This window comes from Bidens hawaiensis, unplaced genomic scaffold (genome assembly GCF_021521415.1).
Source record: "Bidens hawaiensis isolate Kalapana, Puna unplaced genomic scaffold, B.hawaiensis_p1.1 tig00002572_1, whole genome shotgun sequence".
In the NCBI taxonomy this organism is placed as follows: Eukaryota; Viridiplantae; Streptophyta; class Magnoliopsida; order Asterales; family Asteraceae; genus Bidens; species Bidens hawaiensis.
The window spans coordinates 1809006-1832764 of record NW_027491140.1 but is presented as its reverse complement, the minus strand read 5'-3'; the positions used below and the strand labels follow the sequence as shown (position 1 = coordinate 1832764).

Here is a 23759-nt window from a genome sequence, read left to right as displayed (position 1 = left end):
TAAAGCCTATTGACCGCTTCAAAACACAAGCTCCTCAGAAGATGCACATTCAAAATATATATAAGTGGCTTGCAATTTGTGTCATCAAAGTGTCACCTTGTTTCCATTGCCCATACCACAAACACCGCTTGTTCTTTAACCTCTTTTAAGGCAAATTTCTTTATAGTCTGTGGGACTCAAATCCAAGATTTAGCTTTTGCTGTTTAAAAGACTTTTACCACTTGTGCTCCAACCCCACTTATATTACATTGAAGGGTGAGCTTAGAAGTAACAATAAGGTTGCTTCCATGTTACTTGGAAGACATGGGTTTTGAGTCTTAAAAACCTCATATAGAAATATGCGTGCATAAGGCCCAAGTTGGGCTGACACCTAAGGACCCCATGCATGCGAGAGCCTTGTGCATCCTGTTTCACTTATTACTAGGGGCGGACATGGTTTAAATGGACAAACATAAAAGAAATTCTTGTCGAACGAACGATCGGATGTTCGGTTCACTTACAGCCCTATAAAAGACAAAGAAAAGAAAATGATAATAATGGTCCAACACCAAGTTTAAATGTTCCCACTCCAAGTTTAAGTATTGTTGATGATACACAAGAAAAAGAAGATATCGGTCCAAGTTCAATTATTTATAATGATAAGTAAGAAAATGATAATATTGGTCCAAATATTCCTTCGGCGTCAAGTCCTTCAATACGTTTAATAGTCGATTTGAATGATCTTCTTTTAGATCCCTCTGATAACCTATTTCTAGATATCATCCTAATCAAATATATGACATAAGAAGAGCATATCTTGTTAAAAAGGCTTTTCAACCACGTGGTCATGACTTTAAATGGACAAATATTCTAGTATCCGAAGACGTTTTAATGTAAAATGATTTGATAAACATGATTGGTTGGAGTGTAGCACTAAACAAGAAAAAACATAATGCTTATATTGTTACTTGTTTAATGAAGATGTTGGTAATCAAGGTGGAAAGAGAGGCTTTTGTAAGTGGAGGCTTTTGTAATTGGAGTAAGCCAAGTGCCTTAAAGGACCATGTTGAGCATAGATAAAGTAAGTAATGCATTTCACACTTTCATTACATAAACTTTAATGAAGATTATATTGTATCTTTTAGTTTATTTTTGTTAAACATGCCAGGGGTCAAGATTATGATGGTGCAAACATGTGATGAGAGTTTAATAGATTAAAAGATTTGATTTTGACAGATAATTCATCAGTACATTACATACATTGTTTGCGCATCAACTTCAATTAGTAATTATGGTTGTAGCAAAAAAGCATGCCGGTGCTAAAGAATTTTATCAATTTCTTGGCATCTTTGTTAATACGCTTGGTGCTTCTTGCAAAAGAAAAGATATGATGTTTGATGCAGAGAGAGAGAGAGAGAGAGGAGAAATAAATTATTCTTGGTGAAATTAAGACAATAAAAGAATTAAACCAAAAGGTTTCCCTTGCATGAGTCAGAGACACATGATGGGGCTCTTATCATAAAACAATCATAAGTTTGTTAAAACTATTCCTAGAAATTGTTGAGGTACTTGATTTTATTAAAAAAGATGAAGAGAGAGTGCAACAATGATCTACTACGAAAGGTGTTATATCATATTTTAAGATTTTTTATTTTGTGTTTTACATACATTTGTTGGACGATATTTTAGGCTTCACAAATCCTCTATAAAAACATCTTAAAAAAAGAGTCAAGATTTGTTAGAAGTGTCTAAGTTGATAAGTGAGACAAACCAAGCATTGAATAATCTATGACAAAACGGGTTTAATATAATGTTGTCTAGAGTGACATATTTTTGTGGAAAAAAAAAACAAGATTAAGATGTTAGATAGGAATGAGAGTTATAGTAATTAAAGAAACCGAAAGAGTGTCATTACTAATCGACATAATTTTGAGGTTGAAGTTTTTAATATGGTTTAGGATATGCAAATTAAAGAACATGGAAATAGATTTAGTGATGTCTCAAATTGTTTGATAGAAAATATGTCTGGTTTAAATCCTTGTGACTCGTTTTCTAAGTTTGACACATCTAAGATAGTGACATTTTCTTATATGTATCCGAATGACTTTAAACTGAAGAAAGATAGTGTATTTCGGGTGATCTTACGGCATTTTATCATACTTTAACATAAGAAAATAAATTTGAAAATTTAATGGAATGTGTGGCATTACTCATGTAATGGTGGAAAACGAAAATACACCACTATTCCTTTGGTTTATTGAATATTGAAGCTAACATTATTTTTACCAATTGCAAGCGCAACCGCTAAAAAATGTTTTTCTAAAATAAAGTTTATCAAGATGGATTTGCGAAATCGAATGGTCTCAACAACGGTTTAACTTGTGCGGTCAAAGAAAAACGTTTTATAAAGTAAAAGAAGAGGATATAATGGCTCGATTTCTAGCTTTCAAAAACAAAATGAGAAATCTACAACCCATGTGTTTAAATTTATTAATTAATGTTTCTATATTTGTTTAGTTTACATTATAATAAATACGGTAAAAAAAATTGAACATTAACCCTGACATTTTGGTCTAATCCGACACTTCTAATTACTTACACCACTTCAAGATTCCATTCACATTTTTATTTTATTCCCATTTTCACAGTTTTAAACACCCGATTTTGAAACTCAATTATCTCATTCCTTTCAGCTTTGTTTTGGACACGGTTTGAGTCGTTATAAAGCTCTCACGTAAGAAAACACAAAATAGTAAATAGTAATTATTTGATTACAGATACATGTATTTATATAATCATTCGAGATCAAAGTTTAAAAGCGCATTTTTACTTGGAAAAAACTCATTTTCAACCTTTTTTTAACAAAAAAAATCATCTCTTTAGATTTCAATTGCAAAGTCATATACTTATAAGTTAGACCATGGCCAATGCAAGGCATTTATCATGCATTTAGGTGATGTGGCACATGCATTTTGAAGACTTGTATCATATAGGTGATGCATTTAAGAGTGGTGCTTATGGCAAAGTGCACTGCATTTAGACAATTGTGAAATGAAAGGAAAGAGAAGATGGAAGAGAGAGATTGAGTGGAAGATAGAGAAGAGGTTATGGGCAGAATGATATGACGCGGGTAGGGCCGGCCCGGGGGTGTGCGAGCCGCACCTCCGGCCGGGGCATGTAAGTTTCAGAGGCCCAAACTTTTATATATATATATATATATATATATATATATATATATATATATATATATATATATATATATATATATATATATATATATATTTGATATTTAAAAGTTCTTAAGTCAAACGGTATCGTCAATTGGTCGAAGCGGTCGTTAATTTTGGTGTTTAAAAGTCATCGAAAAAATAGGTTCACCGGATAACATTGTCGAAAATCTTGGTGGAGAAGAGGACAACAAAATCAGGTTTCAAGTAATGACAAAAATAGCCCCTCCTTTGTTTCATAATTAAATTTATTATTTACATACTCACCCCTATTAATTTTGTTTTTGTTATACATCACCCTTAACTTTTATTTCAACATACCATTTATAATTCTTTAAACAATTTAAAATTAAGTTTACATTAAAATAACTATATTAAGTTTAATAAAGTTTGTACTAATAACTCATATAAGCATTAAGATTTAGGGTTTTGAAAATTTGTTTTTTAAAATTGTTTAAAAAACATTAATTTTTTGTTATATTTATTTGAGTATTACAAAAATTTGGATATTACGTTCATATTATATTTTTGTTATATATATTGTTATAACATTAATCGTTGTTTATAAAATTAGCTTATATATTTTGTTATTCGTTAAAGGTTTACGGGTCTTTTTATTTCGGCTCTGCTGAGGTATTTAAATCCTCGAAGACGGCCCTGTGTGACAAAACGACATGGAAAATGCACTTGCAACTTTGCATTGTGCATGATCTTTTCACGATGAACTATACAATAAATATAAAAACCATGTGGGACGACTTTTGCCGATGAATCAATTGAAGCTTTTCATATTGCCGATGAATCAATTGTTAGAAAAGAACTTTCAGAAAATAAAATTAAACCGACAAAAAGATTTCTTTGAAATATTCAAACCATTAGTATAATTTAAAGACGACATATTACAAAATCATTCTAAATTTAACAACATTAGTCAAACGTTATGTTATACTTTAGATAGTAAAAAATAATCGAATGACAAAATGGAATAGGTTTTAAAACCGACAAATGTGACAACTCAACTAGCATCACTAAAGTCTTACCGCTTTTGTTAAAAGGTAAAACAATAGTGACGCTACATAAAGAAACCAAATCCTTCCGTCAAATCACTAGAAATCACGTCATCAATCACCAAAGAAAAATAATGCTTTTTTTTCCTATTTTTATCCATTTCATATAAATTATAAAATAACCGAATAACGAAAATGGTTCGGAAAGAGTCTCGTTGAATAAAAGCATATTCAACATGTGGAAAACTCACATGATAGTAATCAAATTTCTTAAATGCTATAATAAAGTCATTTAGTATTTCTTTTGAATATCTAAAAGTTATTTGACTTTAATAAGGTACTAGACTATAGCCCGTGTAATAACGGGTGGATGAAAAAATACAAAAGAAAAATTAAATTTAATAATATACGTAATAACATACCTTGCTGTCTCAATAGCATATTAAAATATATTTATATGTCTACAAATATGTTTAATATAACATATTTTTTATCTTATGGATTTATAAGTAGATTAAAATTAAATAGCTTATTAGGTGTAAATTACAATTTTAGAAATTGTTGAGGTGGAATCTTATGTGGATAGCATAATTAAAAACCATGTGGGAAACCATGTTGCTTTAAATAATAGTGAGATAGATTGTAAACCTAATCTTGTGAATTTTCTATAAAGTTTAAAATTTTGAAATTAAGCTAACTAAATGGATTATTAAGAATTTTGGTTGAAAATCAATAAATATTAACTTAGATTCTTGTACATTTAATTATATCACTTAATTAAAAAAAATTTATATTTATCTTAAATATATGAAACCTTTAAAAACTCCCTGAAAGCCGCCCGATTGTTTTATTTGTAAATGGAGGCTTCTCATACATTTGGCCCAAATTCACGGTATGAGGTTCACCAAACTCAGATAACCCTTAGACGGATTATAATATCTCATTATATTAAAAATTAATTTTATCAAATATTTAATATGAGAATCATATAAAATAGGGATATATTAAAAATTAATGTCCAATTTTTTTTAAAAAAATATATTATTTATAATTAAGAAACAATTTTATAGCAAAAAAAAATAAGTGGGTCATGGGTCTTATCAAACCTAGATAGTTTTAAATGGGATATATCATCTCACTTATTTATGAAACTTTTTAATAATCAAATCTTAAGTATAGTATTAACTTTCTTACGATAAATAAAATTAAAATTCAAATATAAATATTAGAAACGAAATATGAAAATAACCCCGTAATACATGGGATATAACATAGTATAAAATAAAATAGAACATGTGATTAATTCACTTCACCTTATAGTTTTGTCGATGTCGCTTTGATTATATTATTATTGTGAACAGAAGCGACATATCAACTTAATCAAAACCAACATTATTAAACGTATAATTATGTCATGTCCCTACCTTAAAACAACACTTAATCCATTTGTTAACATATGCAACTCATTAATCCATTTATGATAAGTCGGTAACATTAATAACTTAAATATTTATCTGACTTGCTAACAAATGATAAATTAAATATTTATCTGTCTTGCTATCAAATAACCACAAAATCAACTAACATCACGAATACTTGATAACTTCACATTCACCTTGCTAATCAGGTTCCTTATACTTTCTATATTGGTTTATTTTTACTTGGATGATAGAATCGACATCAAAATTGTTAGACGCTATGCTGGAGGGGTTAACGGGGAGTTATGGAGGCGGTAAGGGCGGGGTGGTAAGGGCTTCACGTTGGAAAGGACGAAGGGGATGGCGTTATGGGTGGTAGCCGGCGTAGATAGTGGTCCCCCCCCCCCTCTTCCCCGGTGTTAATGTACAACATTCAGCCTAAATATTCGCTTAATGAGCTTGCCAAACACACTTCAACTTAGCTCATTTATTAGAAAAAGCTCTTTGAGAAACACAATTTTAGACATCGTGTGTTCTTGGTAATTTGAACTCAGAAAATCAAAATTAAACGATGAAATAACCGAGTTAATTTATGGATTAGTGATTTTATATATATATCAAACTTTTTAAACATAGATCCACCATAAATTCCACATCATAAGTAGTAAAACAAAGTATACTTTTTATTCTAAACTCTAGTTGTCACATGTGAATCCCAAACAAACACTTCAAAAGAAAGCCCGGCTTCCATAGAACACCCGACTCTGCGACCCGTTTGGTGTCTGGATCTTCTGACCCGACCCCCAATCTCCAGAATCCGTACCCTCTTTTTCCACATCCAATGGAAGCTTCATCTTTGCCAATGACTCAGTAAACTGTTGCATACTTTTCATATACAAATCCACAAAGTCCTGCTGCACCACCTTCTGGTCAAAGTCAGTGTTTCCGGTCAAAATCGGCAGCTTTATCGAGTTCCCGCTAACCGAGTCAGCCACCCAATCCCCGAATTGGGCGGGTTTTTCTTCCACACACGAATCGGCTTCTTGATTCACACATTGTGATTCATTATTCGACACACTTGTAGGCGGAGCCTCAAGTTTTCGGGTCTCAACCAGTAATTCAATTTGGTCAACCTGGTCAACTTGGTCAACTTGATCATCGGTGTCAGATGATACTAAACTTTCCGAGCTCAAACCGAAATACTCGGTCACCATCATATGATTCTCCTTAACAATTTTAGGATCCGGGAACTCGATTTTGTCAAGTTCAGCTAATCCCGAATCCGTCAAGGCGGCTCCGTTGTCGACATTCGGTGGCGTTGGCGGCGGGATAGCCATTATGTCGGGGGAGGCTCCGGTGAACGAAAACGACAAGTCAACGAAACCGGAAGGCGAGTGAAAAAGATCATCTGATGATAAAGTGAACTCCTTTTCCAATTTTCCATTTTTGATTATTATTTCAGAAAATGGGATTAAAACAAACCCTAATAACTGATCTTCAAGATAATTTCTTACTCTACTCAACATATATATCTCGCATTTAAGCAAAGAATCGACTGTTGGGACATTAACTTGAAGGGTTTCGTTAAAGATTGGATTTTGACCACCTCCATTGACCGTTCGGGTGGTGAACGAGATATCGGGGTTGCTAGTGATGCAAAGTTTGGCGTAAACGTCTTGTTTGTGGTATATGCATATGTTTTGAATGTCTCTAGCTTGATGAATGTGAACATCAAGAACCCCAAGACACGCTTCAGGTTCGGGTTTCTTAGTTGCAAAATTAGTGTTTGTTGAGAAAAGAGTGGGAATTTGGGTTTCGGGTGAGTGAAAAGATGAGGCCTTGAATGGTGACACAACAGATTGAGGGGATTCCATTAAAGCCTGCAAAAGATTTTGAAACTATTTCACAAAATTAAACATGAAGCATAGATGATGAATACTTAAAGATCAAGAATAAGTAGAAATATAAATAAATTCATAACCTTTTGCAACTAATTTTCACAAAATTAAACAAGAACCTTAAAAGATTAAGTGTTTTTTTAACAAATAATCACTAGCAAATGATGAATTTTGATTCAAACCTGTTACAATAGAGCAAAACCTACTTCAAATACTGAAAACTAAACTATATTTCTCTCACGGGAATTAAGCAAACATCAAACCTAATCAAGAATTGATCGTAAACCCATGTCAATTCCAGTACAATAAACAAAACCCACAACCATAAACAACTGAATCCAAGAAATTTACCTGATTTAGCTCAAAGGCAGCTGATTAAATCAAGAAAAGGTGGTTTTTGATCCCAGAAAATTAATCAAGTTCTGGAAGGGGATAATTTGTCCGTTGATGGGTTTAGTTTTGTGAAGAAGAGTGTGAAAGCTTTTGCATTCGTGTGTCCCCTTTTTGGTGCCTGCTTTATAATATTTTATTTATAAACAAAATAATGGCTAGCTTTAAACTTTATTATTATTATTGTTATATTAAAATTAATATGTCGACAGACTTTCAAAAGTCGGCAACTCCCAAATACTCTCACCAATACATTTATGAAGAAAGCAAAGCTTCACTAAATTTCTTTTAAGTTCGTTTGTTTAAAGACGAATATAATTTTTGTTGGTGAAAGAAAACACTAGTTTAACTCTCGACCTAATCATTTAGTCTTTAGGTTTAGGTTAGTCTTTGTTACGGGGGTTAGAAAATAATCCGGTTGATCTGGGCGATACACCTATAATTATGTAGTACTATTGATGATGCGCTGTCAGCATCTTATTGGCTGGTGGTCTCTTTCACCGAGATACTTCCTTTTGACACCATAGGTAGGAAGATCTTTGGAATCAATCTTTTAGGAGTGTCAGGGAATGTTTGGCATGAGGTTATACTTACGCCGGCACCATGTACTTCGTACTTGGTGCTTACTACTATTATGTGGAGGATATGGGTCTGCTTGCAAAAGTTTCTATTGCCCTTTAGGTGGGTGTGGGACCCTACCTCTTCAGCGCTCCCCCCTTCCCCGGTTTATTGTTATTCTCGTGTGATAATATCGAGGAGAATTGTGGACTAATGAGGTAACAGGGTGTGCTTTTATGTAGTCTCCCCCCGCTACTTGTCCCCGCTGGGGGAGGAGGGGTCACTTTTGTGCTTCGTGGCAGATTACTTTTCAATGGAATGTGTTGAAAGGTTATTGGAAATTTTCCTTTGGCGGAAGGTTATTGGAAACCTTCCTTTGCCCTTGAGGGGAATGATTGCAAGATAATTGTCGTGTTTTGACTAAAATGCCCTTGCGGGGAATAACTGCTAATTGATTGTACTTTATGAATACATGACACGTATATGATTGCTTACACATGTAATGTGTCACAAATACACTTGTTAAAGTCACACAGGATTCACAAACGAAACACGAAACATGTTATGTGCATAGGTATTATGTGCCGGGTCTAGAGACTCGATAATATCCGACACTTAGAAAAATCTCTTTATTGTTTTAGAACGCTAGAGAGAGTTTTTCGGTGACGCGCATCTTGGTGATTTAATTTGGGAAATTCTTCGCAAACAGTGAGTTTCACTTTCCCCTCTTTAAACTGTTTTCAAACGCTTTTCACTTGGGGGAGATAACATACTCCACAACGCATTTAAGATTTTGTTATAAATTATATATCACGTGTAAAGGCTAAGTGGCAAACGAAACATTTGAAGTCCTACACATCGAACCGGTTAATATTTTGAATAGCGAGTCACTGTTGAGTAGTACTACTGGGTTTGACAAACCCCACCCAACGCTAAACTCGACTGGAGGTCTAGCGGGTGTAATTTTGGCTAACACGTACCATGGTCTGGAGGACCTGGTGACAAGGCACTTAATAAACGAGTCAGCTTCGGTGTCGAACACTTAGTAATACTTGTTGTATAGACTAGCTACCTATCGATATATAATTGACATAACACTATCTGGTAACGCAAAACGCTGTAACGCAAAACGCTGTAACGCTGTAACGCAAAACGCTGAACGCAAACGCTAAACGATTTATTTTTATATAACTTGTGAACTCACCAACCTTGTGTTGACACTTTTAGTATGTTATTCTCAGGTAGCCGAGGCGGGCGCGCGGTTTAGGAACATGCATTGCTTGAAAAACTTTTAACTATGCAAACTTACTTTTAACTGTTATCATTGGTTTTAAATCGTCCTGCGTGACGTAACATTGTTTCTATGGTTTTACGCTTCCGCACTTATTTTCATTTAAACGTTTTTATGGTTTGATTATAACTGATGATTCTGATCCTGTTAGTTCACACCCTCTGACGGTAAAACTCCGTTAGTGGATTTTGAGGGTGTGACATATTTCCCTTAACAGATAATTGGAGTCAGTGGGTCTACGTAATAGAGAAGTGGACCTAGGTAAGATCGCCTATACAATATGCCATCATTCATATGGTAGTTAAACGCATCATGGTGTATCATCCTGGACTCCACTTTGCTTTCTGGTAGGATACCAACGGACAAGAAGTTGGCAATTGGCGTCATCCAGGACACGTTACCTATAGTGATGAAGCAAACTTCTCTTGTGGGAACTGAAGGGGTGTTGAGGACCTCAACGCGTATATCCTTTGCCAAGTGTTCGAAACTAACTGAAGCCGGTTTGCTTAGCGCGTTAGCTAGTTTGTTCTCATTACGCTTGATGTGGATCACTTTGCATGTAGAGAAACATTGCATCAACGCCTTGGCTTGGGCCAAGTATAAGGCTAATATCTTATCATTGGCTTCATATGACCCTTCGATTTGACTTCCTACCAACATGGAGTCCACATTGGCTTCCATGTGTTGGGCACCAAGTTTCTAAGGATCCTTAGGCCAGTCAGAAAGGCTTCGTATTCCGCCTCATTGTTTGTACTTTTTAATTCGAGACGGATGGCATACGTGAATTCGTGGCCATCCGGATCTATGAGTCTCAGTCTAGCACTTGACACTTCATCATTTGAGGTTCCGTCCGTGTAGAGCCGCCTAATATTTTCCCTTTCTTGTGTCACGGGAGGTTATAGTTCCGAGCGGCACTCTTCTTCTCGTGTTGCGGGTACTTTTGTAATGAAATCAGCGAGCACCTGACCTTTGATCACGGGTTGGGTCTTGTATTCTATCGCTTGCTCTCCCAACTCTATAGCCCATTTTGCAAGCCTTCTTGAAAATTCTATCTTGAAAAGCACATTGTGTAGCTTGCGGTTGGTTAGAACATTAACTGGGTGTCCCTGGATGTACCGGCGCAGGCGCTGGGAAGCCTAGACTAATGCGAGCACCAATTTCTCGAGAGTGGAGTGTCTGGTCTCTGCATCAGTGAGTGTGCGGATGACATAGTAGATAGGATTTTGTACTCTATCCATGTCTACCATTAGTACAGCGCCGACCGCCCTATCCAAAGTGGAGAGATATAACGTTAACAGTTCATTCCGAAGTGTTGCGGTCATAGAGGGGAGTTCGATCAATCGGGACTTGATTTCTTGAAATGCAGATTCCGCATCTGGGGTCAAGCGAAACCGTGTCTTCTTGAGGCAATTGCGGAGGGTGGACACGAATGGGAATGACTTGTCAGCATGGTTTGCCAAGAATATGTTTAACGCCACAAGGCGCCCATTCAACGTTTTCACCTGCTTGATAATGGCAGGCGATGGTGTCTCGACGATGGCCCCCACTTTTTCTGGATTGGCTTTGAAGCCATCTTTGATGACTATAATGCCTAGGAACTTGCCTTCCTCCATTTCGAAGGAGCACTTTTCCGGGTAGAGCTTCATGCTGATCCCGCGGAGCGTGTTGAACATTTCCTCGATGACTTTCAATAGCGAAGTTTCTTCTGCACTCTTGATGATCAGATCATCCATGTATACTTCCATATTTTTCCCGATTTGATCTTTGAACTCTCGATCCATTAGCAAGTGGCTCTAGCATTTTTTAACCCAAATGGCATCATTTTGTAGCAATATGTGCCAATTTCAGTACGGAACGCAGGCTAATCTTGGTCGGCGGCATCCATGTGGATACCCTTGTAGGCAGAGGCGGATCCAGAAAATTTTTCTATGGTGGGCACAAAATAACTTGGGTACTAAAAATGGGTCGGGTCAATAAGAATAGGGCCAACCAACCATTACGTAGGCCTTAAATTTGAGTTTTTTGATCAGAAGAGGTTCAACCAAATAATATAATATTATTTAAATTAATTTCATAAGTTATTTACATTTATCAAACCAACTATTATAAATATTATAAAGAATAGAATAATAAACAAAGATAAATAATCTAACAAATTAAATTCAATGCTACTTTCTTTTTTCTACTTTTCAATAAATTATTAAACAATATGAAATTCCAATGCAACTTTGCATACTTACACGCCATCAAATTTCACCGTCTAAGTCTTCCATGCTAGAATAATAGCATTTACTAGACAAAAAAAAATAATTAGGTCCGTTTTAAACTTTTAATGGGCTTTTGGGCTCATATTTACCAATGTTAAAGTAAACAACCACGGTCCATTTTCCTCTTTATTTATCAGTGGCAGTTAACCTCTTCACAGAAGTACCTACGCAACCATCGCCGGGAAAACCAAGCTTCAAATCACCATCTTTGTTTTCGTTTTCGTTTTCGTTTTCTTTCCCCCTCTCTCTCTCTCTGTTCTCTCTCTTAAGGAAGACAACGGTTGGCACCAACTGATTATTAATACACTACCGCGTACCCAAAAACACGGCACTCCGGCAGCCGGACGGTGGGCACCGGCCCACCGTCATTAAGCCATAAATCCGCCCTTGCTTGTAGGTGTTCAGGAAAGATTTGTAGCAGAACGGGACCAGCGTGTCCACTTTTAAGTCTATTTCCAGGAGTGGGTAACAGTCTTTTGGGCATGCTTTGTTTAGATCATTGAAATCTTTGCACATGCGTCATTATCCATTAGACTTGGGTACCATGATTGGGTTCATTAAGGATTGATCATATGACTCTCGCGTCTAATACCTTCTGGACTTGCTCATTACATGCCTTTGTTTGATTCTCGCGTCTAATACCTTTTTTTCATGTCTAATACCTTCTGGACCAGCGAAGACATCAGCGTTGTTGATGAGAATCTGTTTCAACGCCAGGCGGGTGGAACCAGAGAGTACAGGTCCAATGGTAGCAATTTGTTCAGGTATTTTCTATTGAGTACCCATTTCACTGGCTTCGCATGGGGAGTTGTGTTTGTCACATTGGTGGGATGCACTTTTGTGTCTATGACATGGCATTCGCGGTTGGCATGTATCATCGCCACTCCGGTAGGGGTAGGTACTCCCAAAATTCCATGCATCGTGGACGGATTGGCATTGAAATCTCCAATCGCTTCCCGTCCCAGAATGGCGTAATAACTGGGATGCGGATCTCATGACGAGAAAATCACATCCTCGGTTCTTTAACGCATTGTCGGCATCTTATTGGCTGAGAGTCCCTTTCACCGAGAAACTTCCTTTTTGCACCATACCTACGAAGATCTTTGGAATCAATCTTCCCAGAGTGTAAGGGAATGTTTGGCTTGCGGAAGTTTCTAAAGTCCTTTAGGTGGGTGTGGGACCCTACCTCTTCAGTTAGTTTGATTAAACAAACAGACATTAGTGCAGATCTTGTTTTTACATATATGTTTGTGAAGGTTCATTTATGTTTATCATTTAAATTTTACGTTTGTATATGTTTGTTTATTCGTTCACTCATGTATGTTGTTTAACTTCGCTCGTTTTTTTATTTGTTAAGTTTTTAATATGCTTATTACAAGTTATGGTAGTTATTTTAGCTTTTTAGCCAAGTGAAATAATGTTCACCTTACTTTTAACTGAAGTTATGTTTCTTTATTTTTGTTAATCTATATCCAATTTAACAAACAAATACGAACAAACTCATTTTCTAAATGAACGAATACAAACAAGAAAACATTGCTCGTTTAATTGTTCGTGTTTTCCACGATTGATACAAACATATCTTGTTTGTGTTCATTTGATACATTTACTCGCGTACTTTCCCTCTACATATCTTCTCCCATATTTTTCATGTTTTACGTTCATCTCATACTTACATATTAATTGTACATTTCTTAAGAATAATATATCTGAAGAGGTAGGTCCCAGCAGAGCCCAGTTGGTCCCGCAAGACTCACCTTGAACAGGGACGTCTGCGCAAATGCCATCTGCTTCCGCAGGACCCACCATGCTCAGAGAACCTTACGCGCAGTACGCAAGCTGTACACGCAGGGAAAGCCTCCCAATGGTGAAGTACCCCGCCTGTTCCCGCAGTTGCGGATACAAGCCATCAGGGAAGGCTACCCGCAGACAGCAGGGCTACACGCACAAGACAATAGATACTTCAGTAGTCACATGAAGGAATGAGCAAGACGGGAACAATCCCGCCAAAATGAGCCAGTCCGTATGATTCTGAAAGATCTTCTGTACTATACCTACCAAGGTATGGATAGGACAGACAATCTGACCAGAACAGCCCATGAGCCAATCACAGGGTGACAGCTCACCGACAACAGTACGAGGAGGAGCACCCTCTAGTACTGTTTGTCACTATTAGCCGCTGCCTACTCACCAACCCTTACTGCAGGGCATGCGCAGCCTACAGTTGGTGAAATAGTGTTACTGTGGGCCGTAACCTATTCACCAACCAGGATGGCCTGCGTATAATCCACAGTAGGAAGGACGTGCATAATCTACAGTTGGAGGAATAGTGCAGCCGACATAGTTACTGTTGGCCGTAACCTATCCACCAACCAGTATGGCCTGTGCATAGTCCACTGTTGGTAGAACAGGAATACTATTCAGCCGGCTATACCTTCTAACCTACCTTCGGCTATAAATACTCCAACATCTTGGAATGGTAAGATCATCTGCTACCCAGTTATCTAGCAATCTCTTAATATACACTTATATTCAGAGCAATCTAGTCTGATTCTCACGCCGGAGGGTGGTCACAAGGAGGAACCCCCCCCCTTCTCAGTGACGAGCTTACGGTGTTTGTTTTGCAGGTCTCCTGAAGAACAGCCTTCTCAGTTAGATCTCATCCGTGGGAAACATTACTTAACCCCCAGATTATCTATAATCTGTCCAGATTATCTATAATCTGTCCAGGGTTCACCTAGTGTTTCTTCATTGGCGCCATCCGTGCATAAAAGCTAGAACTATTTTAGTTTTTTCACAATTTCTGAAGAAATGGTTAACGTTACTCCGGTCCAAAGGCCAGTAACCGACCAAGAAACCCCGGTAACAACCCCAGCAACTGGGGGGAACACCGGCGGTTATACAATCCTTACGAACACTACTCCGACCACCAAGGCCGGAGCAAGTGCAGTAAATATTCCACTGGGGTTCACCGACACCCAGTTGGAAAAACAAACAAGGGCCCCTCGCCAAACACTAGATCAAGTGAAGGCGTGAGCCGAAGCACGGCAAAGAGAATTCCAAGCCGAATTGGATGAACGCTTGCGTTCAGCTCAACAGGCTGACGAATTCGGCAGTACTCGCCAACACCTCAATATGAGCAGTGACTGCGAGTACTCAGACGAGTTGGAGTCCGATACCGACGCGAACCCTCGCCATAAGGCGAAAGGGAAGCGTAAGGAAACGGACGTCCAACCAAAAAGGAATTTTGGGGAAGCTTTTAAACCAATCGCGGAGAGAAACCCGCGTGACTTCTCCAAAACCTTTAGACCAACTGCTACAAATACAGGAAAGTCGAAATTCGCAAGGGACATTGCGGAAGCAATCGCCCCGAGAAGTGCCAAACAGATGTCCAACATTGGCACTTATGATGGTCTATCCGACCCAGACGACCATTTGAACAGGTTCATTGCGGGGGCTACCGTCAGCAACTGGACGGAACCCACGTGGTGCTACATGTTCCAGATGACTCTGGTCGGAGCGGCCAGGGCATGGTTCGATCGTTTACCGATCCACCACATATATGACTGGGCGGACTTTCAGAACAAGTTCAGCCATCACTTTAGCCAACAGAGGAAGTACACTGAAGAGCAGTGGACGATCCTCAACTGCGTGAGAGAGGAGGATGAATCTTTACTAGACTTCATCACCCGCTTCAACTCCAAAAAGCTAAGTCTCGGCAACATAAGTGAGGATCTGGTTCGCGCCGCCTTCATCCAAGGCGCCGAATACCCAGAACTTATCCGCACATTGACGGGTAAGGATGGCATGCCATCAACTTGGGATGCCATCATGACAGCGGCAAAGCGCTTTGCCGAGACGGAAAAGCAACTGGGAAGGGATCTTCCCTAGAATACACACCTCTACACGCAGAGGACAAGGGAGAACAACGTTAGGACCGCCCAGCAGAACAAAAAGAGGCGGCTAGGTATTTGGCAGTCAAGGGTAAACTTTGACACCTCATCCAGCTCTCGCCCTCTTGTTGGCGGAAGGGACAACACACACCCTTCAAACCGAAAAAACCGGTGGACGCCACTCACCAAGAGCGTCACGGAGATATTTGCCACGGAAAAATTGCCATGGCCAAAAGCCCCATTGATCCGGCAGAAACCTAATGCGGATCAAAGCAAGTCCTGTGATTTCCACGGGACAAAGGGTCATGGTACTGAAGAGTGCACATCCTTGAAAGACATTGTTGAAGCATTTGTCAAGGATGGAAGACTTGCACATCTCGTGGCATCAATCAGGAAGGGAGGAAGGAGTGACAACCGGTACAGAGGTAACGGACGAAAGCCCGTCGACATCAGCATCAACATGGTTCATGGCAAGGTCGGAGGAAGAAAAAGACGAGCGACAGAACCATGCGCGTGGAAGGAAGCTGAGGTGCGCTTCCCGCGAGTGCCAGGAGGCCCCAGCAAAGAAGGCCCCATCGTCATCAAAAGCCAGCTGGGGCATTACATCACTTCCCGCACTCTTGTTGACAACGGCGCTTCGTCGACGGTGATGTACAGGCAGTTCTTTGACAAGCTGGATGATGAAGACAAAGAACGCCTGGAAACGGTCTACGCTTCAATGGAAGGGTTTGACGGCAGTACAGAAACCCCCCTGGGTATCCTATCTTTCCCCGTCACTCTTACAGATGGAAAACACTCCCGCACAGAGGATGTGGACTTTGTCGTGATGAGGAAGCCACACCACACGTACGACATCCTCTTTGGAAGAGACGGAATGGCAAGATTCAACGGCGTGGTATCTTCAGTCCACGGCATGATGGGATGGCCAACAGCTGAGGGTGTGGCGATGATCACTGGCATTCCCCAGGTATGCATCGCATCTGTCTCATCTAAACCCCAATCAAAGATGGCTAAACCAACCATCACCGAACCGGAAAAATGGGCCTTCAATGGCAAATACCCCGACCAGGCCGTTACCATTGGACCAACAATCGTTGATCCCACCCGCACCTTACTCAAACGCCTACTGCAGAAAAACGCTGACATCTTTGCGTGGACACCAGCTGACATGACTGGTGTACCCCGAAGTAAGGCGGAGCATAAGCTCAAGTGCGATCCGGCAGTTACGCCAGTCGTACAAAAGCGCAGAGTAATGGGGCCTGAACAAACTAACGCGTGTAGAACCCAAGTCAAGGAACTCCTTGACGCATGCATCATACGCGTTAGTAGATATCAAACATGGGTTGCAAATCCCGTAATGGTACCGAAGAATGATAAACAATGGCGCATGTGCATAGATTTCAAAGATTTGAACAAAGCATGCCCCAAAGATTGTTATCCGTTACCAGAAATTGATCTTAAGGTGGATTCGTTGGCACCATTTCGCCTTAAATGCTTCTTGGATGCGTATAAGGGGTACCATCAAATCCACATGGCCGTAGATGACCAGGACAAAACCGCGTTTCGGACGCCCGATGGTACATTTTGTTATAAAATGATGCCCTTCGGACTTAAGAATGCAGGGTCCACGTACCAACGCCTGATGGACAAAGAGTTTCATGCCCAAATCGGGAGAAACTTGGAAGTCTATATGGATGATTTGGTCATCAAAAGCCCCGAGCCAGAAGCGATGTTGAAAGACATTGAAGAAACTTTCAACACGCTCAGAAAGATAAACATGAAGCTCAACCCGAGCAAGTGTTCATTTGGGATGGAAGAAGGGAAGTTCTTGGGAGTCATTGTTACTAAAGATGGCTTCAGAGCGAACCCTGAAAAGGTCGAAGCCATTGTTAAAATGGAATCACCTACCACCATCAAACAGGCTCAGACACTGAATGGACGACTAGTCGCACTTAATCGCTTTTTGGCAAACCATGCAGATAAGTCGTTTCCTTTCGTGTCAACATTAAGAAACTGCTTAAAGAAAACGCACTTCCGCTGGACACCAGAAGCGGAAGCAGCTTTTCAGGAGATTCGGTCACGCCTGATCGAACTCCCAACACTTACAGCACCACAAGCGGGAGAGGAGTTAATCCTATACCTTTCCGCAACAGATAGAGCAACCGGGGCAGTACTGCTAACAGAACGAAAAGGCATCCAGATGCCAATCTATTATGTTAGCCGTGTACTAACAGACGTAGAAACCCGGTACTCTACCCTCGAAAAATTAGTCTTAGCACTTATACACGCTTCACGCAGGTTAAGACGATATTTCCAGGGCCACCCAATCACCATTCTCACCAACTTCAAACTCTCAAACGTTCTAGGCAAACCCGAATTATCGGGACGTCTAGCCAAATGGGCAATTGAATTGGGAGAATATGCAATTAAGTACAAGCCAAGACCAGCCATAAAAGGCCAGGTCCTGGCCGATTTTATTACAGAAGTCCCCGCTACGCGGGAGAAAGAGTGCCAGGAGGAGGCTCAACCCTCCCCAGCACAGGACATCAACGATATCTGGCGACTCTATACTGATGGAGCAGCCAACAACGAGGGTTCAGGCGCAGGGTTAAAATTAACCAACCCAGCGGGCCAAGAATATACTTACGCTATTCGGTTGGATTTCCCAAGTACGAATAACGAAGCCGAATACGAAGCATTCTTGGCCGGATTGAGAATTGCGCGTAAAATGGGAGTGAAAAACTTGGAAGCCCACGTGGATTCCATGCTGGTGGCCAACCAAATAAATGGGACGTACACGGCTGTGAACGACATAATGGCCCTGTACCTCGCCCAGGCAAAAACCCTTATGCGTGATTTTAATGATTGTAAAGTCATACACGTCAAGCGCAGCGAAAACAAATCTGCGGATGCGTTAAGCAAGCTTGCATCACTGGCCTTCACCCACTTGGGAAAGGACATCCGCATTGAACTCCTCGAAGCACCATCAGTCCCGCACAAGGAAATTTGTGTCATCCAAACCGGTACAGAAACGTGGATGACACCAATAATAAATTACCTTGCAGCAGGAACACTACCAGAATCAAAAACACAGGCAAGAAAACTACGCTGTAAAGCACTAAATTATCAACTCATCAATGATAACCTTTACAGACGTAACTTTCTTGGCCCACTTTTAAGATGCGTGGACAACCAAGATGCTGACTACCTCTTAAGGGAAGTACACGAGGGCATCTGTGGAGTTCACGCAGGTCCCCGCGCTGTTGTGGCTAAGCTGAACAATGCGGGATACTTTTGGCCGGGGATGCATATGGATGCACTGGCATACACTAGAAAATGCAGGTCTTGCCAGCTTTACGCACCCAACACGCATCGCCCGAAGAACGAACTTGTTCCAGTCACTTCTTCGTGGCCATTTCAGAAGTGGGCCATCGATGTGACAGGCCCATTTCCCACAGCAGCAGGAAATGTTCAGTTCCTAGTGGTAGCCATCGATTACTTCACCAAGTGGATAGAAGCAAAACCTTTAGCCCAAACAACCGCAAAACATATTAAAAAATTTATTTGGGAATTTATTATCTGTCGTTTTGGACTTCCACAGAATCTGGTGAGCGATAACGGCACCAACTTTGCTGACAAGAAGCTACAGCAGTGGCTGAAAGAACTTCAAATCACCCACACCTTTACCTCAGTGGCACACCCGCAAGGTAATGGTGAGGTGGAAAGAGCAAACAAGAGCATCGTCGATGGCATAAAGAAAAGACTCTTGAAACATAGATCCGGCTGGGTGGACGAGCTCCCGCACGTCCTTTGGGCAAACAGAACGCTGAAAAAGGCCAGTACGGGGGAAACCCCGTTCAGTCTCACTTATGGCACTGAAGCCATGATCCCAGTCGAAATTGGTTTACCCTCACCAAGGGTCTTGATCCAGCCAGAAGACAATGATGCGGAAAGACGGTTAGACCTTATGCTAACCGAGGAACGCAGAGACTTAGCCGCAGTGCGTGAAGAAAATTACAAACGACAAATGCAAAAGTACTACAACACGCGGGTAAAACTCTGCAACTTCAATGAAGGAGACTACATACTGCGTAACAACGAGGCTTCAAACCAAGAGCGCCCAGGAAAGCTGGCCCCGGTCTGGGAAGGGCCATACATTATCAAAGAAGTCCTGGGAAAAGGCGCATACCGGCTTGAAAGGCTCGATGGCACTCCTATCCCAAGAACATGGAATGGAGCTCAATTACGCAAATGTTATATGTAGATCAATTCCAAACTTGTAAAGAAAAGGCCTAGAGCCACTTCTAATGGAAATGATTCTCCTTACACAATGTGTTGATAGCCTAACCTTTAACTTATGAACTTCCCATGTGCCGGTATTCACCGCACCAATGCGTGAAGAAGTAAGTAATTGCGTGTGGAAGGCGGCAAAACCCGCATAAACACAACGCTAAAAATGTTAAAAAGTTCTAAGGAAAACCTACACGCAGGTCAGATGTAAGTAAAGTTTAGCCATCCTTGTAAGTGCAAGTGACGGTCTTACCCGCACAATCACAAACAAGGAAGCAAAACTTCAACCTATCATCTACCACGTTCAAAGGTTAACTTATTCTGAACACTTAGAAAATTTCAAGGAAAAGATAAGGAAAACTTCCACGCAGGATAAATGTAAGTTTAGCCATCCTACTAAGTGCAAGTGACGGTCCCACCCGCACAATCATGAAAGAGGAAGCAAAAATAAACTTATAATTTACCATGTCAAAAAGTTAACTTATCTAAGTACTAAAGAAATTGCTAAGTGTAAACATGCGTAAAATAAACAAAGAAAAGGACACATTCTTTATTTCATCAACTTGAATATTACAAACATTGCTGGGTATATACCCGCATACAAAAGAAGTACAAGAGCAAATATCTACGCTAGTGGCGGAAAGGGATCTTTTGGATCATGCTTCAGGACCACTCCCACTTGGACCCGCACCATCAGCAGAGGGTGACGGTTCAAGGAAAGCTCTAAGGACAGCAAGCCCATCATCAGCAGCAGCAATTTCATTTACCTTCTCCACCACCGGATGCGGGAAGGCAGCATACTGGTTCACTGCTTGGTCATAAATAGTTTCGGTATCCGCGCTATACAAAGGGAAGTTGGAAGGCGGGACGCCTTTCTCAGCAAACCCTAGACCAAGCAGGAAGCCGGTCCATTCCCCATCCTCATGAGAAGCGTTGAGGGCTGCGCTCATAGCATCGTCGTAAGATGTCTCTGAAAAGACCCGATGCACAACCTACAAAAAATGTACAAGTATAAGAACTTCTATTCTACAAAGGAAAGCGTGACGACATAAAGCTAAAATACCTGAGGCAACGCTTCTCGAAGAAGCCATTCCTTGGCAACCAGAGCTTGGGTGCAGGCGCGTTCAGCTTCGTTCTTATTAAGGTTGGCGAGAAGCACATCCTTTGCAGCGGCCTCTTCAACGCCCTTAAGCTTCCGCTCGGTGTGCGCAAGCACACCCCTCTAGTCCAGGATCTCTTGAAGCTTCTTCGCATCCTCCATAGCCAAGGCATCATGAGCCTGTTGAAGAGCCTCTAACTTAGCTTTAAGTTCTTCATTCTCCAGGCGGAGAGGCTCAGCAACAGCTTCAGCCTTGGTGGCCCTCTCGGTCGAGTTCCTCGCAGTCTCCTTAGCTAGCCGAAGCTGTTCGTTAACAGCTTGGGCAGCCTTGGAGCGGGCCTCGAGTCGCGCTTGAACCTCAACCTCGAGGGCCTTGAAGGCCTTCTCCTTCTCCGCAGATACTGCGGTCAGTTTTTGGTTCTCCTCCCGGAGAGCACGCGCCTGAGATACTTCTTTAACGCGAGCTGCTTTCAACTTGTCGTTTTCACGACAAAGCAGCTCGACGCGTGGCTGCATCCGGGCCAGGAGAACCCGAAGCTCGTTGGTTAGCCTACCCTCCTGGTAGCTAACCATGGCTTCCCCCAACGCACCATGGGGAGCAGCGTGGCGAGCCCAGTCCACGCACTCCACATGTGTGCGAAGGGTTGTTCATCAGCGTATGTTCCATCTTGGAACATACACTTCATTGGAATCCGACACTGCAAAAGAAACAAAGCAGTTAGGAAAAGATGATAAAAATTACATAAAAGGACAAAAGAACCCTACGCACCTGTAGGGTCGATCACAGGCCGATAGCCACCGAACCCATCACCTGAACCTAAGGGAAATCCATCCAAAAGGTCAGGCAGATGGGAAGGTAACAAATATCGGCGAGAAGCCCCGCGCGTACCTGAAGGTCCAGCCGTCGAGGCCGATGGCGGAGGCGGCATGGTTTCCGCCGCAGTCGATGGCGGAGGCATGGTGTCCGCCGCGGACGCCACCGAAGAGTCAGCAGCAACAGTAACCGCCGGCTCGGTGAACGATGCTGTAAAAATTGCACTCACCGCCGGCGGTGACGTCATCTCGGCTGGAACAGTTGCCTCAAAGGATTGAGCAACTGGACCAGCGGAAGCAGGCGAAGGTGCCTGGGTCGACGCCTCAGGTAGGCTGACCGAGCCTACCGTCATTGGCGGAGAGGTACTCCCCTGCGCTCCACCCTGGAATGCGTCAACATCCACGCCTGCACAAGAAGATAAGTGTTAATAAATTTATGAAGTGATAAATCTACAAAAAGAATGTTTGTACTTACGGGTTTTCTTGAGCCTGAACGTACGGAGGGGCGGGGACAAGCCCGATGGGGCCGGTCTCTTGATGCCGGTCACCGTCGTCGTCGGTTCTCCGGAGGTAACAGTTGTAGCCTCCGGAGCAGTGGTCTTCTCACCACCGGGGTTCCCCGCCACCTCTTCATTATCTGACTCGGTGTCAGATAGAAGCACCGGATCAGCTGTGGAGGCCACCTTCTCCTTCCCTTTCCCGCCGGAAGCCTTCCTCTTCCGCACTAGCGGAGGACCATCTGCGGATTCCTCAGAAGAAGAAAGGACGTAAGGAATTCCAGCAGCGGGTACAGCATTGAGGGGTTGAGGATAGAATATCGCCTTACCTGGCCGCCGGTGGCTCAGGATCTCTTGGCCCGGCGGATAGACCTCCACAAACCGATCCGCCATTTGTTCCAGGATGGGCAACTCGTTCTCGTCTAGAGCACGAGTACCCATCCGCGCGGGACCGTCAGCTTCCCGCGGGTACAGGAGCGACTCCAAGTTGTTCCCCTCTGAAAGAAAACAGTTAGAAGATAAACTCGTATAAGCAAAGAGAAACGGAGCATACCGTAAGGGATAGAGTTCGAACCGTATTCGAGGACGATTGGAACCTTTTGCGCGTCAGCCTCTTTCCACACTCGGCTCATCCCCAACATCACCATCCCGGACTCCGGAAACCGGAAAACCGGAGATTGGACCAGGGATATCTTTGCAAACCATTCCGCCTCCTGGTAGTTTGTGGCATGGTGGCTCGGAATGGCTTGGCCATTTTTAAACTTCATGGCAATGGGGACGGCGCGAGCAGAAATGTAGAAGAAATCCCGCTTCCACGATCGGAGACTGCGCTCTGTCGCGCAAATCTTCAAACCCTTGATTCGGGTTGTCAGGGTGTACCACCCCTGGATGCACCTCCAAGTATAGAAGGTCATCAGGCGGTCCACGTAGGGCTCAACACCCAATATCCGGCACACCCACTAGAAGTGGCGAATCTTCGCGATCGCCATTGGGTGCAGCTCGGTCAGATGAACACCGTGCCTTTCGAGGACACGGTAAACAAACTTTGTCAATGGGAACCTAAGGTTCCCATAAACAAAGAATGCAGCATACACCCCGATCTTGCCACTGGGGGCATCGTACACGGTCTGAT

The 23759-nt window shown here is 41.6% G+C and overlaps 1 protein-coding gene across 1 annotated transcript; it reads right to left on the bottom strand.

The window, feature by feature from the left end:
* Positions 1-6359: 6359 nt before the first annotated feature.
* LOC143620478 (uncharacterized) lies at positions 6360-7980 on the bottom strand. Its single transcript, XM_077092171.1, has 2 exons — positions 7881-7980; positions 6360-7511 (listed from the first exon to the last, which is right to left on the bottom strand). The coding sequence occupies exon 2, from the start codon at positions 7503-7505 to the stop codon at positions 6360-6362; it is 1146 nt and encodes a 381-aa protein (XP_076948286.1). The 5' UTR covers positions 7506-7511; positions 7881-7980.
* Positions 7981-23759: the final 15779 nt, after the last annotated feature.

Excerpts from the sequence above, each read along its gene's own strand:
- LOC143620478 (XM_077092171.1), bottom strand. The coding sequence starts at position 7,505 with ATGGAATCCCCTCAATCTGTTGTGTCACCATTCAAGGCCTCATCTTTT.